Genomic DNA, 16,579 nt, shown 5'->3' on the forward strand with positions numbered 1-16,579 from the left:
TAATATTTCACTTTAAAGAAGAGTATGTGGAGAAATATAAACCACTTTTATTTAGCATTATCTATCCTCATTCTAAAATGGCAGGGGTTGAAAGACTGACACTCATGAAAAGTGATTAAAATCATGATTAGCAAAATTAAAATGCCTCTTATTAAAAATGTAAGAACTTTATCACCAAACAAAATAGTTGTTTTGTAATATAGCATTTGAAGAACATAATGTGAAAATTTCAGAAAATTTGACCTAGCCAGAGCGGAGTTAAATTCTTTGGAAATTTTGAAATTGGGAGAAAAAAGAAGCCAGGAAATCGAGTAATTTGCATACATTTGCATAAATTAACATTTTTATCTCATTACTGTCTTCGGCATCTTTGAACACAGGCTACAAGCTGCATTGAACAGTTAGTTTATCTTTGTCGATGTGATGTTGATGATGTCAAAGTAACTGCCAAAGATGCTCTCATGTCCCTAGGTAAGATACTCTCTACTGCATTTCAATACACAAAGGATTAATTGCCTTTCAGCCAGTCTTCTTGAATATTTCTTCTGAACAATACACCTCCAAATATACTAGAAATTTATTAAAGTTAGAGCAATTGAAATATTTTACAGTGCAATTCAACATGTTACTAGTAATGCTGATGGGCACTTTATATCAACCAAGTCTTATAGTAGTTGTTTTGAAATTTGATTTATTGAGTACAAGCGTACTTCTGCAGTCTTATGTTTACAAGTTATGAATTGTGGCATTCCTCTTGGAAAACACAAGATAAAAAAGTGAGTTGAAATATCACGACATGATTGACACATAAATGGACACAATCTGGCCAAATAAAAACACTGGGGTTCATCTCCATTTACAGGACCTGTACAAGTTGTCAACATCCCCTATGAAATAATTTTGACTTCGTTCCAGCTTTTAAATGTAATTTTGTAAGAGATAATTTGATGCTTTCATAATGTACAGCATATATAGTAACACCAATTTATCAATCTGTATCAGTTGACAATTTATCAATCTGTTTCAAATGCTTACAAGTCGTTCCATTTGTCTTTCATATTGAGCCAGGTCATACCATTGACACGAAGGGGTGAGTAGGGTCACTGTTGTTACTGAGGTGCTCGGTGATGGGAGTACTTAACCAAGATAAAAGTGACTGTTCAAATTTTTGTGCGAAAAGTGATAAAACAAATCTGGAAAGTTGCTTAAAACTCTTTTTCTGTCAATTCAGGTGAAGAAGGAAGGATAGCATACACAGAAGTGGTAACATCCAGAGGACACGACATGGACACACTGCCAATGAACACGTCATTATCAATGATAGCTACATCTCAGATGACAACAGAACTTTAGAAATGTACACGTACATGTCTAGAAGAAGATTTAGATTTCTGTGGCAAATGGACATTCCCCCTCCCTCCTGTGCCATGTATATTGGTCCAGCTGTACCACAGATAACAAAAGGGATCAAACCAATGAGGAGAGGTGGAGGGGTTCATGAAATCTATTGATTTATTCCATAGCAAAATGATATCTATGCTAGGGTTAAAAAAAACTCCTTATTCTAGCACCAACTTGGTGGTGATGAGTGGCATTGTGACTTGGAAAGTACATGAAGCTCGTAAGTGGCTCATTAATTATTCAACAAAATAACCACTGTACCACTGTCAGACAACAAATAGATAAATAAGCCAAAGAAGAGTAAACCTATATATATGCAAATTTTTCCAGTTTGGATACACATCAAAATGATGTCAGTAGTGGGGATATGTGCAAAATTGTCACAGTGTATCAATCTGTTTCAAATCAAAATCATGTGATACAAGTTTATTAACATAAGTCATTTTTGAGATACATTGGATAATGATATGTATCAATTTTTGATTTGTATCACAGTAATCTTGCAGTTAAAAGTGATTTGTAATTTTTTATGTGTGCATGCAACTATTGGTCAGTATGGCATCGAAGTGATGTTACCTCAGAATGTGATATGCAAATTTGTTTAGGTGTATCGAAGGCTATTTGAATATCCATAAAAATGGCATGGAGAGGGTGTTATGCAATGTTTTTCCTGTTGTATTTCTGCCGACCTGTTTTGATGCAAATGAAAGTGACTTTCACAACTCTTAAGTTTTTGGGATTTCTTTTCCGAACTAAAATTGGATGTGTTGGCATTTCTCTAAGTCATGCTGTTATGGAGTGTGATCACATGTCACTTTCTGGACGAAGCAAACAAGACAGCTAAGTGAAATGTGTGTGTGAGTCACAATTGTGTTTGCAGGTGCTGTTGAAACTGTAATGAGCTGCTTTCCATTTTCTTGTGTTGGAAAAATTTGGCAATTGTTCACAGAGTAAATGTTCCTCTTGTGTGTTCATAGGAACTCTTGGTTTATACATGCACGTATAAGTAACACATATACCTAGAAATACGTGACAGATCTGTTTTACCATACACAAGAAAATTGTTGTTGATGTAGCTTTCAGCATTGCATTCGTTTAATAACATGTACATGTGTATTTTCACATAAGAGATAGTTTAAAGGCTTTTTGAGTGTGATGCCTTTTGCTGGATTTGGAAACGTGCTCAGTCACGGTCACTCCACACTTTGTGCAGTGACCGCAGTTCAGCCAACTGACAATTCAGTTAGTAATGACAGTATATTGATGCATGAGATTGAAAGGAAAATAATTAATATGGAACAGCTGTGTTCCATGGAACAGCTTGTATAAGAATCCATTAATTTTCAAAAACCAGCATTTTGTGTTTCAACATAGATGTATGCGACTGGTTTAGGTATTTTGTAATGCAATATATGCTCAATTTGAGAAGTTTGAATTTGTAAAGTATGTGCCTCGAACGTGAAAGACTTAAACTTTTGCTCAAACTTTCCTCAATGAAACTTTCTACAGGTCCTTTACCAAAGCAAGAATAAAATCAGGGGTCACAGTGCAAAGTTTGGTACTAGAGAAACAAATTACCTTATATTTACCCATATCTGAAATTCAAAATGGCCACCATCCCTGTGCTAACTCTACAGATGAAAGCTCTATTTTCAATTTCCGAAAAACCATAATGGTGAAAATTTTTCTTGCTTCAAAAGCTGTTAAATGAGCCCCAACAAGCAGAAGACCAGAAATGAAATGTAAAAATCTTAGAGAGTCTGAATATCTGTCCCTGAGGCACATTTTACTCTAATATGGAATGTGAATTGGGGACTGATTTTTGAAGTATAGAATTTTTACAGTAATTTTACTAATCCTGCTAATTGTGTTAACATTTTTCAATGAAGTCTGTGGAATGATTGAAATGTCTACCATCGAAATTTTATGAAATCAAAATTTTATTTTCCCCTGTAGAGTTTAACTCTTGCAATAACGGCCATTTTGAATTCCTAATTTCAGTAAGTTTTAGGCAATTAATCTAGTAACAAAATCTGAGCAGTGACTGTGGTTTTTTGTCTTGATTATGACACAGTTACTGAAAGTTTCCTTGAGGAAAGTTTATGCAAAAGTTAAAAAAATGTCCTTTTTGAGATGCATACAGTGATCTAGTCTGTAGAACAGATGCCCACACTTTAGTGTTCTACAGTATTAGAGGTCAGTTAATGTACCATATTTATCCGTGTAGGTGCCCAGGGTTTGAGCATGTAATTCTCCTCACATTTGGAATGTGTGCGTACCTGGACTCCAGCCTGACACGTGTTCAAATATGATCTGTTTCATGCATTGTCGTCAAAAAGAAGACAGAACAAGTGCAACATATGCTACGTTGTTCAAAATTTGTCGTCAAGTTTGTCTGATGTCAAACACACATAACAAATGGCCCTTTTTTGAGAGCCATCAAATATGGAAAGATGACTTCAGATGAAACAAAACATGTACAATGAACTAGACTCGCACACAATGATTTTGAAATTTTATTTTTCCCATTCCCTCAAAAAACCCAGAAAAATCAGGATGGGCTCTTGCCAGAATATCACCTCAATTTCAAACTTTTAGTGAAAGTTGGCGGCTGACTCTACCCTAGCATTGGTGCTTATGTGGCTAAATAGGGTACATGCATATCTATCCTATACAGAGTATTGGATCTTAAAGTGTAAGCTAAGTGAAGCGTGAATGTAGCATTCATGCTACACTTTTGAAGAGAATGTATGTCGTTATGTTAGGGCATGTATGACAATTTTGATAAGTAGAAAGTCATAGTGTCTATAAGACATTGCAGCCTCATTGAACATACGCAGATGGGGTATCTGCTGCCAGTAGACACCTTTATGACATGATATAAACTTGGAATCATCTTTTAGAGATGCTATTCTGAAACTGAATCAAACTTATGTGTGTTTTACATTTGAGTTAAATTCATTGCCAAATACACACTACCAGCTGATATGCATAGATGGCACATGTTAAAAAGTTGAAGTTTCTCAGCTTATTCTAGAGACCAGTATTTGTTTTCACATTCAAATTGTCAACATTGAACTTTTGTACCAACTGCGAAGTGCACAATAGACAAAGTCAAGATCAAAACACCAAAGTGGTGTGATTGGTTTGACAAAGAAAGCTCTACTTGATGATTGTAGCACAGTGTGACCAACCAAATCACTAAGTTTCTTTGAAACAAAGGAAATGTTTTCATCAGACGAGTATCGTTCATTTTGTATTTATAATGAGAAGCAAACACCATGATTGGTTGTTGTGTGACATAATGACCAGCAGAAATCTAGAATCAAATTTTACAAAAAATGCATCAAACTGAATTATTGTTTATCCATGCAACTTCAGTGTAAAATTCATTGAATGTAGCATAGTAGTAGACTATGAAATGAAACGATAGATGCAACTCAACCATTCTTGCCAAGCTTCATTTGTACCACACAAATACCAGATAACATCTTTTGCCACTAAGGTTTTGTTTCTTCCTGTTGTTTTCAATGCCACCAGTGGCCATGTTAATGTTGCAATAGGGTGAAATGGTTAAAGGTATACAGTCACCTGTAATCTAAATACGCTCATGTATGGTCAAAGGGGCGTTCCTTGATATTCAAAATGCCCATGTGAGGGCGCTGTTTTTAAAAAGTGGCCACCCGCTTAAAATATGTGATTGGTTAGATTTTCTCTTTCAATGGTAACCGTGGCAAAATTGGAACAGGTGACAGTATACCTTTAATACCACAGCATTAAAAAATAGCAGCTTTTGTCCATATTATTTTCTCCATGGCAGTATAATTGTTTTGCTAAAGATACCTTCCAGCAGTGTTCAAAAACAAATTATTGTAACTGACCAAGAGAGAGTTAAATTCCGTAGTTTGAGTACCTTCATTATAACAGATAAGAATTTGTGTCATATACTAATCTCTTATGCAATGCCTGAATGCAAAACTTTTGAATTCAGATATTGCAGAAATGTATTGCACGTTTTCTTTGCATGTTTCATTCAGTAGAAATGGCTGTACCAGGACATTCACGCATTGATATACTTAGTCCATAGAGTGCAATATTACAAGGAGACAATACCAATACCAAAGCCCTTTCCAACCCCAAAATATGAATAATTATTAACCAAGGAAAAACATTTGCATGAAATCCCTTGTGGATCCACTAAACATTTTTTTCCATGTTCTGCAGTTTGAGGGTATTCTGAAATGTATATGAATGTTTATTTTACTGTATTTTTTATTTTAAATTTAAGACTCACATATTTTTTTTATTCTAATAATGCTTTATCAGTAAATTCATTGATATCTCACAATGGATGTCCATGCCTTTGATCATTGTCTGAGTGTGTGTGTTTGTGTGTCTGTCTGTCCATCTGTAGTCTGGAGACAGCTTGTGTGTTGTAACTAGTAATCTCTCTTGTCTAGCTGTTGTACACTGGCATTGAGTACACTATCTACAGTATGCCCCAGTCAGTTACATTGTACAATTCTACATGGTCTATGCCCCAGTCTACCCTGCCCCAGTTTATAATACTAGAATCTATGCCCCACCCAAGGACAAAGTTGCCAGCATTAACTTGTGTTTGCAGTTTTTTAAGAAATTTGAAACTGAACCTATCGTCAAGGCCATAAGCTATAACTTTTATCTCTAATTTTTGTTTTAACAGAAACCATTATTTATTGTTCTACTCCCCAAAGCATGTTAAAAGACATTAAAATATATGCACCACAATTACTTGCACCGGAGTGTGCGCGTATCAGTGGTATTTGCATAGTTGTCAATACGGAGGCTGTGCTGTGGTGTAGTGATTGTATTTTGGTCAAAGGTCATTGCTGCAGAACCCTTCACACAAATGCGATCACTTCCTGCATATTCACAGCCGTCTACTTGTTTATAGCCTTTTAGAGGGGTGGTCGAAGCAAAAAGTTAGGAAAAACAAATCTCCAGACTAGTTTGCAAAATAAAATCAGAATGCACATATGTAAAAAAAATCTGTGAAATTCTTTAAAATCTTGAAATTTCTGAGATTTTACCCGTAGGAAGCAGCTAGCTGTATTGCAAACTGGAAGCTGCAATCATCTCATCTTTTCATGAATTTAATATCTCTGATCACTTGAAAATTATAAAATTATAAAGTCACTTTTCGATTCGTTTCCTACATGCACGATTCAGGATGTACCAGCTAAACCACTGAAACTATACTATGGTTGTCAAGACAGAAAGTGCATGCTTTTTAAGATCTAGATGGACCATTAGACCTTGGGAGGGGGGGTGGTCACAATGAAATTGTGAAAATTTTTTTTTTACTATTGTAAATTTCTGAAATTTTTTTTTTCAATTGAGATTAGCTGTGCAAATTTTTTTTTTCAGAGTAAATTTTAGATTTATAATTTTTTTTAGTTCGTCGCTGTCTGAAGATAAAGAGGGCAAAGATGTGGTGCCAAGCACCACAAGCGGCCACGCAAGCGGTCACGAGGGGGGGGAGGTCAGGAGAGGGGTGCCCCCTGCTGCTGTTGGAGCTTTTGAAAAATAGAGATTAAAATGGTGTTATTTGGTGGCACTTGGGAGTATATTTGCGGGGGGAGGTCAGGAGGGGTGTCCCCCTCCTGCCGTTGGAGCTTTTGATAAATAGAGATAAAATGGTGTTATTTGGTGGCACTTGGGGAGTATTTTTGCAGGGGGAGGTCAGGAGGGGGTGTCCCCCTCCTGCCGTTGGAGCTTTTGAAAAATAGAGATAAAAATGGTGTTATTTGGTGGCACTTGGGAGTATTTTTGCAGGGTGAGGTCAGGAGGGGGTGTCCCCCTCCTACCGTTGGAGCTTTTGAAAAATAGAGATTAAAATGGTGTTATTTGGTGGCACTTGGGGAGTATTTTTGCAGGGGGAGGTCAGGAGGAGGTGTCCCCCTCCTGCCGTTGGAGCTTTTGAAAAATAGAGATTAAAATGGTGTTATTTGGTGGCACTTTGGGAGTATTTTTGCGGGGGGGGGGGGGGGGGGGGGTCCGGAGGGGGGTGTCCCCCTCCTGCTGTTGGAGCTTTTTAAAAATAGAGATAAAAATGGTGTTATTTGGTGGCACTTGGGGAGTATTTTTGCAGGGGGAGGTCAGGAGGAGGTGTCCCCCTCCTGCCGTTGGAGCTTTTGAAAAATAGAGATTAAAATGGTGTTATTTGGTGGCACTTTGGGAGTATTTTTGCGGGGGGGGGGGGGGGGGGGTCAGGGGGGGGGTGTCCCCCCTCCTGCTGTTGGAGCTTTTGAAAAATAGAGATAAAAATGGTGTTATTTGGTGGCACTTGGGGAATATTTTTGCAGGGGGAGGTAAGGAGGGGGTGTCCCCCTCCTGCCGTTGGAGCTTTTGAAAAATAGAGATTAAAATGGTGTTATTTGGTGGCACTTTGGGAGCTTTTTTTTGGATTACACATCTTCCTCTGAAACATGGTCTTGTTGCTCCTCAGTAGCTTCCTATAGTTTTGAAAATTGACTATTTTGGTTTCCTGGCTTCCCTTTCTACTGCGTGGTGAAATGCCTACATTCACCCCACCAAACATCATGCATATCTCATGATTTACAATTGATTTTGACAAGCTGAGAAGCTAAAATGAGCTAAATAATATAGTTAAATTTGCATATTTGTGTTTTTAGAGCAATTGTTGCCCTTTTTTGATCAAAACATCTATTTCCCTGTAGCAGCATGTCCAAATTGATTGGATGTGTATAGATGTGTTGAAATTTCAATATTTGTCTTTTTAGGGCAATTTATGCCATTCATGGTCAAAAAATCTGTATTCTCTGAAAGGGCTTGTCCAATTTCTTTGAAATTTGCTACACAAAAACGATTATTCATGCAAATTTATTCAGTATTTGCTATCGAGAAACTTTCAAAGTTCAACCCTTTTGTGTGTTTTGTGTTGGGATTTGTTGGATAGATGGCATTCTGCGTAGTGTATTGTTGAATGTTAAAACATGTGTTGCTGTTGTTTTTTGAGGCTGTTTTTTGAGAAAAAAGAATTGAAAATGCCTTTTTAAAAGCAAAATAATACATAATGACTTGATATGTTGTTTTATCATTATTGACTTGTTTCTACTTGTTCACCCATTCTTGCATTCCATCATTGCAATAAAATGCTGTGAAAAAAATGAAACTGATGAGGCCTGCATCTGTTTACCTTGATCTTAAAAGGCAAATACAACTTTCTGTCTGTGACAACCATACCATAGTTTCAATGTTTACCTAGTGTACCTGCTTGGTTTGTACGCAGGAAACAAGTAGAAAACAGGCTCTATAATTTCATAATTTTCAAGTGATCAGAATACAAAAGTCCTGAAAAATAAGATAAGTGCAACTTCCAGTATAAGGGATACAGTCACTCTAAATGTATAATTTAAAATTAAAAATGTGCCAGGAGGATGTACTAAAAAATACAGAAAGTTGCTTTCTGTCGGTAAAATCTAAAAAAAATTCAAAATTTTAAAGACTTTCGCAGATTTTTTTTTTACAGCTTTGTCTTCTTATATATTTTTTTTTTATTTTCCAAACTAGTTTGAAAATTTTTTTTCCCTAACTTTCTGCTCTGAAAATTTTTTTTTTCTGTTTTTGACCACCCCCCTCCCAAGATCTAATGGTCCGTCCCTTAAGATCTAGGTGTACAGATAAATTACAATGACATGCCAATGAAGCAGTTCATTCATTTTCACAGTAGTTTCTAGCTGTGGAAACGCAGCTATCTGTTGGCGGGGTAGCGGGCGTCGCTATGCGGGTCAAAGGTCAACCCCGCCACGGGGTTGACCTTTGACCCGCATAGCAATGCCCGCTACCTCGCCAACAGATAGCTGCGTTTCCACAGCTAAGGGATGGACCATTAGACCTTGGGAGGGGGGGTGGTCACAATGAAATTGTGAAAATTTTTTTTTTATATTGTAAATTTCTGAATTTTTTTTTCCAATTGAGATCAGCTGTGCAAATTTTTTTTTCAGAGTAAATTTTCAGATTTATAATTTTTTTTTAGTTCGTCGCTGTCTGAAGATATAGAGGGCAAAGATGTGGTGCCAAGCACCACAAGTGGCCACGAAGCGGTCAGGGGGGAGGGGGAGGTCAGGAGAGGGGTGTCCCCCTGCTGCTGTTGGAGCTTTTGAAAAATAGAGATTAAAATGGTGTTATTTGGTGGCACTTGGGGAGTATTTTTGCGGGGGGAGGTCAGGAGGGGGTGTCCCCCTCCTGCTGTTGGAGCTTTTGAAAAATAGAGATTAAAATGGTGTTATTTGGTGGCACTTGGGGAGTATTTTTGCGGGGGGAGGTCAGGAGGGGGTGTCCCCCCTCCTGCTGTTGGAGCTTTTGAAAAATAGAGATAAAAATGGTGTTATTTGGTGGCACTTTTGGAGCATTTTTTTCGGATAACACATCTTCCTCTGAAACATGGTCTTCTTGCTCCTCAGTAGCTTCCTATAAGTTTTGAAAATTGACTATTTTGGTTTCCTGGCTTCCCTTTCTACTGCGTGGTGAAATGCCTACATTCACCCCACCAAACATCATGCATATCTCATGATTTACAATTGATTTTGACAAGCTGAGAAGCTAAAATAAGCTAAATAATATAGTTAAATTTGCATATTTGTGTTTTTAGAGCAATTGATGCACTTTTTTGATCAAAACATCTATTTCGCTGTAACAGCATGTCCAAATTGATTGGATGTGTATAGATGTGTTGAAATTTCAATATTTGTCTTTTTAGGGCAATTTATGCCATTCATGGTAAAAAATCTGTATTCTCTGAAAGGGCTTGTCCAATTTCTTTGAAATTTGCTACACAAAAACGATTATTCATGCAAATTTATTCAGTATTTGCTATCGAGAAACTTTCAAAGTTCAACCCTTTTGTGTGTTTTTGTGTTGGGATTTGTTGGATAGATGGCATTCTACCTAGTGTATTGTTGAATGTTAAAACATGTTGCTGTTGTTTTTGAGGCTGTTTTTTGAGAAAAAGAATTGAAAATGCCTTTTTAAAAGCAAATAAATACATAATGACTTGATATGTTGTTTTATCATTATTGACGTGTTTCTACTTGTTCAGCCATTCTTGCATTCATCATTGCAATAAAATGCTGTGAAAAAAATGAAACTGATGTAGCCTGCATCTGTTTACCTTGATCTTAAAAGGCAAATACAACTTTCTGTCTTGACAACCATACCATAGTTTCAATGTTTTACCTAGTGTACCTGCTTGGTTTGTACGCAGGAAACAAGTAGAAAACAGGCTCTATAATTTCATAATTTTCAAGTGATCAGAAATACAAAAGTCCTGAAAAGCTAAGATAATCACAACTTCCAGTATAAGGGATACAGTCACTCTAAATGTATAAATACAATTAAAAATGTGCCTGGAGGATGTACTAAAAAATACAGAAAGTTGCTTTCTGTCGGTAAAATCTAAAAAAAATTCAAAATTTTAAAGACTTTTGCAGATTTTTTTTACGCCTTTGTCTTCTGATTTATTTTTTTTTATTTTGCAAACTAGTTTAAAGATTTTTTTTTCCTAACTTTTTGCTCTGAAATTTTTTTTTCTGTTTTTGACCACCCCTCCCAAGATCTAATGGTCCGTCCCTAAGTATTTTCTTGCAACAATGAAGGCAAGAATGGGTGAAAAAGTAGAAATATGCCCATAATAATGAAACAACAGATCAAAAAGGCATTTTCAGTTCGTTTGTTTCTCAAAAACAATCTCAGTATAACAGCAACAAATATTTTTTTATCATATGTTACATGCCATCTATCCAGTGAAACACAACAAAAAAACATATCACGGGGTTGAACTTCAGGTTTGTGTATAGCAGATGCTGAATGAATCTGCAAGGCTAATCAAAGCAATTGGCAAAAACAAAAAGCTCAACCATATGTTTATGTGCATCAAATACTGAACTAAAGTTTTCCGAAATAGCAATCAAACATTCAGTGTCACTTTTGACAGAGCCAATTACCTGAAACCTTCATAAAAATGGAACATTGCATAAACACTATCTACACTACTACTTGAAGGCACCTTTGACCTCAGGGACTTTTTAGTTTCCTGTGTGGTGAATAAAATTATTTGTAACACACCTGCCCATGCTATGTCATGACTTGCGAAAATCCTTCACAGTGGAAGAAAAATAGAATTCAATTTCCCAAGGTGAATAGTTGTATCGCTCTTGCCAGGTCATGTGACCAGATAGATCAATTTGTATTGGGACGTGTCATTGATTTGGAGTCGATTTGTAAAATTATTAACCGCCGAGTCTACGCTAATGAACCTCTACATACAAGACCCCCCCCCCCACCCCCATCCACAATGTTAAAGTGGATAACATTGTGGGTGAGGGCACACCTTTAATGTGATTTCTTCAATGTATATTAGCCATCATTTTCGCTAATATTGTCATTTTATTCAATCAATACTCAAGCCGCATAATATGAGTTTTTTTCTAACCGATAAATTACCGATAACGTAGTAATTTTTCCTAACCGATAACGTATCAATGAAGCGATAAAGGATTAAACCAACTGATAATGTAGAAAAGTCAACCAATACCGCATCAAAACAACCAATAACGTATCAATTAACTGATAACGTATTTAATCAAGCAATTCATGGGAAGCGATAGATCGATTGATTTATAGATAGATAGGTAGATAGATAGATAGATAGATAGATAGATAGATAGGTCGATGTATTGATAGATATATCCATCACTCAATCGCTAGATCTATCGATCTATCGATATTTGACAGATGTTCGATAGCTCGATCGATCTATCTATTGATAAATTGTTGGATCGATCGCTCAATAGAACGATGGATCTATCAATTCTATAGAATGAAAGATCACTCAATCGATAGATTGAGCGATAGAATGATCAATCGATCAATGTATTCGATAAATTGATGGATAGCTGGATAGACAGATAGATCGATAGATCGATCTGTTATCACATTGTCTCGTAGTTAATTTTCTTTTTCTTCTAACGCGATTGGACCTAATTGGATTTTCATATTTTTCAAATTTTTCAAAAGTGTTAGGTGCCGTATAGCTGAATGTTGGAATATTGCAAATTATTTATAAAAACAAGTGTCTAGTGTAAAAAGAAAAGCAGACGAGATTACATTTGTAGATTAAATCGACATTACTTCATCATCCAATTATCCCAAATTAGTTCCAATCGAGTTTTCTATTTAGTTTTTCCGTTCAGCGTAAATTTCTACAAATTTCTGTTGCAAATAAATCGTGTTGAGATTCTTTTCATGGTAGTACAAACGACTATTTGTGTCTAGTCTTGCTATAGTAGCTATAAAGTCACTATAGGGAAAAATTGCGAGACTAGAGCAGAAAATGACGCTTTCTCGCAATCAGTGAGAATGTGTTCTTATTCTCACCGCTGTCGGTGAGAAAATTTTAATCTCCACTGGAGATTGGTGAGAAATGCACTCCTTGGCGAGAATCAAGTGTGAGAACAAATTCTCACCGGTGAGAATGGAAATTCTCACCGAGTACAGTGAGAATTGATATTCTGATTTTTGCCAATGAACGGGGCGCGGCGAGTCTTGATGATTCTCGCGAGTGAATTTCAGTTCAATAAAAAGCATTTTGTGTTCATAAAAACCATGTTTATATTCATGAAAACCATTTTTGTGTTCATAAAAAAACATTTTTGTGTTCATGAAACACATTTTTGTGTTTATGAATTTTATGTTTATGTTCATAAAAACCATGTTTATGTTCATGAATTCCATGTTTATGTTCATGAATTCCATGTTTATGTTCATGAAAACTATTTTTATGTTCATGAAAACCATGTTTATGTTCATGAATTTTATGTTTATGTTCATAAATTTCATGTTTATGTTCATAAAAAACATTTTTGTGTTCAAAAAACCATTTTTGTGTTCATGAATATATGTTTTTGTTCATAAAATCCGTTTTTGTGTTCATAAAACCATTTTTGTGTTCTTGAAATTATGTTTATGTTCATAAAGTTTATGTTTATGTTCATGAAAACATTTTTGTGTTCTTGAATTTTATGTTTATGTTCAAGAAACCCATTTTTGTGTCTATGAACCATATTTTTGTGTTCATAGTTTTTTTTATGTTCATAAAATCTCATGTTTGTGTTCCTGAAAACAAATTATTTTCATGAATTCGATGTTTATGTTCAGTGAAAAACATTCATTTGTTCATAGATTTTATGTTTATGTTCATGAAAAACAATTTGTGTTCATAGATTTCACGTTTACGTGTACGAACCATATGTTTTTTCGTAAATCATGTTTGCATTCTAAAAAAAAACCATGTTTATATGCATGTACTTTTCAGCGCTAGGTGGCGCTCTGCAGTTCTCAGAGGTGGCCATATAAGATATGTGATCGATAGGGATGTTAGAATTCAGGTGAGGAGATAGCTTCAGAAAATGCCGTCCCCTCAAAGAAGCAGAGTCGAGTTTATGACTGTGTTGGGGCGTTTTGGGGCACCCAGTTAAAAAAAGGTCCGCCGGAGTAGACAGAATTGCTAAAATCGGCCGAATTTTCCCGTGTTTTCAGAATGAACAAAACTTTCTGAAAGTCAAGCTGTAATTCAAGCACTGAATTGACCTTTTCTCAACATACAGCTGCCCAGCAGGTCATTATCCACGGGCAGGTAAACTTTTAGTAGTATGCGCCTCAATGAAAGACTTAAGGTTTTGCTCAAGTTTTTTTTCAAGAAATATTTCAACCATGTATACTATTTTTTATCATGTATCTTTCCTTTTCGTACCAGAGAGATGTGATAGAAACGCATTAAAAACTTTTTCATACTCTCACGGATTTGTAAATTGAGGCGAGAAGTTAGTATCAAAACATGTTGTCCCTCTCAAGAAGCAGAGGTGAGTACGCAGCCTTGTGAGGGCGTTTTTGGCATACCACAGGAAAAAAGGTGTCCGCTGGAGCGGGCAAAAAGTCCCAAATTGCCGAATTTTCCCGTTTTTCCTCTCGAAATTCAATTAACCAAACTTGCTTTGCAGATTTAGCTTATATTCAAGCATATAGTTGACCTTTTCCCGGATATAAAGCCACCTAGCAGGTCAATTTTTGGATAAAAAGCCTCCACAGGTAGGTAAGCTTTAATGCAGTCAAGATACTAAGAGTTTTACATTCTTTGTAGAAAACACGTTCCTACGAAACATTGCATATCTTCCCCAAATTAATCGTGACCAAAAACAGAAAAGCCTTACATGCCTAAACTATTTTACTCCAGTGTACTTGTAAGGTCAATGAACCTGAGAGACCCCGTGTAAATATCAAGTACAGAAAATTGTTTGTTTTGTTACTTTGTTTTTGCTCCCTCTTAACTTTTTTACAATATGGGTGGATCGGATCCTTTGTATAGATGAGTTAGTTGACTGTCATGCGGAGTGCTTTGGTTATCCACGAAGACAGTCCGTAAAGAAAGTAGTACCTGATTTTGAGCTTTGTTACCCGAGCAATTCTTGCTTACCTTGAGATTCAGATTCAAAAGGTTGGTGAGAAATCAGTTTTTAGCTCCAAATATGTTATGTTATTCAATGTTGGTAGAAACTTTGTGGAGATAAGCTGATTTACTATAATGTGAAGTACTTTGGTTACCCATAGTCTGCAAGAAAGTTGTACCTGAGTTTGAGTTTTCCGACATGATATAACAGTATATAGTGTATTCATACAGTCAGGAAAGACTTAATTTTGTATCCATGTCTATAGTAGCTTCAGGGACTTTGGCCCTATGTTTGGCTGCATACAACAAATAATGTATATATTTATTATAATGAAGAGTGTGATCAATATTTTTGGATCAGGCTAGTGTTCCAGTAAATTTAATGGGGGTCCCGGATGTTATATTGATGCAGTCCTATCACAGGACAACATAACTTGTACAAGGGTTACTACACCCTAAAACCTTTAAGGTTTTATAGAGAAAATATCTGCTGATGATTTAATGCAACCTATAATATATATGATATTGCTTATTTATCGAATTTGAGGATGGTTAGATGTATCTCCAGTCACAATAATAGAGTTCATCCCTCTGAAAAAATGGTATTGACTAAATCAACCCCTTTTAGATAAGCATTTGTTTTGTAGTTTCTTTATATTAATTGTAAATTTAGCTGTGATCAATTATTTGTATCTAATTAAATGAATTAAATTCTTAAAAACAATGTGTTTAAAACCAAACATTAAGAATGACAAATGGATGTCTTGTGTTACGATTAATAAGGATATATATATATATATATAGAGAAGAGAGAGAGAGAGAGAGAGAGAGAGAGAGAGAGAGAGAGAGTTCAGAATTTCTTCCAATATCCCTTTGCATATTATACAGTATGTGCACAATTTATTTGATACTGTTGTCCCTCTGAGCAAAGTCTTGTACTTCTTTCAAAGGTACATGTACTACAAATACTCATTCTCGTGAGCCAGAGCAATAATTTCCGCTCTGCTGACCTACGCAAAAATCGAGAGTAGCGCTGAGCTGTTGCCGTAAAGAGGTGCGTGGTTTACAACGATGGGTATTTTTGTGATGAGATAGACGAAAACTGCCCTGCTTTTTGGGCACTAATTTGCATATTTTCAACAATATCAAAAATTAAAAAAGACAGTTTCTCAAAATCATATTTTTCATCTACACAACAAATATCAAATCAGTAAGTACTGCGGTTCTCAAGATACTTGAGTGGACGGATGCCTCACAAATGGACATACATACATACATACATACACACTGACGCCGGACGGATACCCATCCCAATAGCTGCTATAGACTATAGTCTATAGTAACTAAAAACTGCTCATAATATCAGTGTGTGAAATACATAATGAACCTCAGTATACCCTTCTTATACAAAAAGAGTCCAGTCCTTGGTGTTGCATGAAGGGCATGATATGAAAGTAGACAAGGCACAACCACATTGCTTAGGTACAGAAAAGGACACTATATTATTGCAATGAGCTGTCAACTCTTACTTTCTGGACCTTTAATGCATACATACAGTACTTTACATAAATGTGCTACCACTTTTTCAAATGAAAATAAACCAGTGGACTGTACATCTCACACCACTCAACACTGTGACTTGTCTTGTACTCACCTCTCTGAACAAATCACATA

General features: G+C 36.0%; 1 protein-coding gene across 3 annotated transcripts in view; it reads left to right on the top strand.

Annotated features, from left to right (window-relative positions):
* LOC139152635 (rho family-interacting cell polarization regulator 2-like) overlaps positions 1 to 5,749 on the top strand; it is a 41,751-nt gene extending 36,002 nt beyond the window's left edge. For 2 of the 3 annotated variants that reach the window (XM_070725887.1, XM_070725885.1), the window contains 2 exons: positions 381 to 471; positions 1,232 to 5,749. In XM_070725887.1, coding sequence (XP_070581988.1) covers positions 381 to 471; positions 1,232 to 1,353 — 213 coding nt within the window. In that variant the 3' untranslated portion in view covers positions 1,354 to 5,749. Of the gene's footprint in view, positions 1 to 380; positions 472 to 1,068; positions 1,091 to 1,231 lie in introns of all 3 variants that reach the window. The other variant, XM_070725886.1, reaches the window with a different exon arrangement.
* The last annotated feature ends 10,830 nt before the right edge of the window (positions 5,750 to 16,579 follow it).

Source organism: Ptychodera flava, chromosome 16 (genome assembly GCF_041260155.1).
Source record: "Ptychodera flava strain L36383 chromosome 16, AS_Pfla_20210202, whole genome shotgun sequence".
NCBI classification, from domain to species: domain Eukaryota; kingdom Metazoa; phylum Hemichordata; class Enteropneusta; family Ptychoderidae; genus Ptychodera; species Ptychodera flava.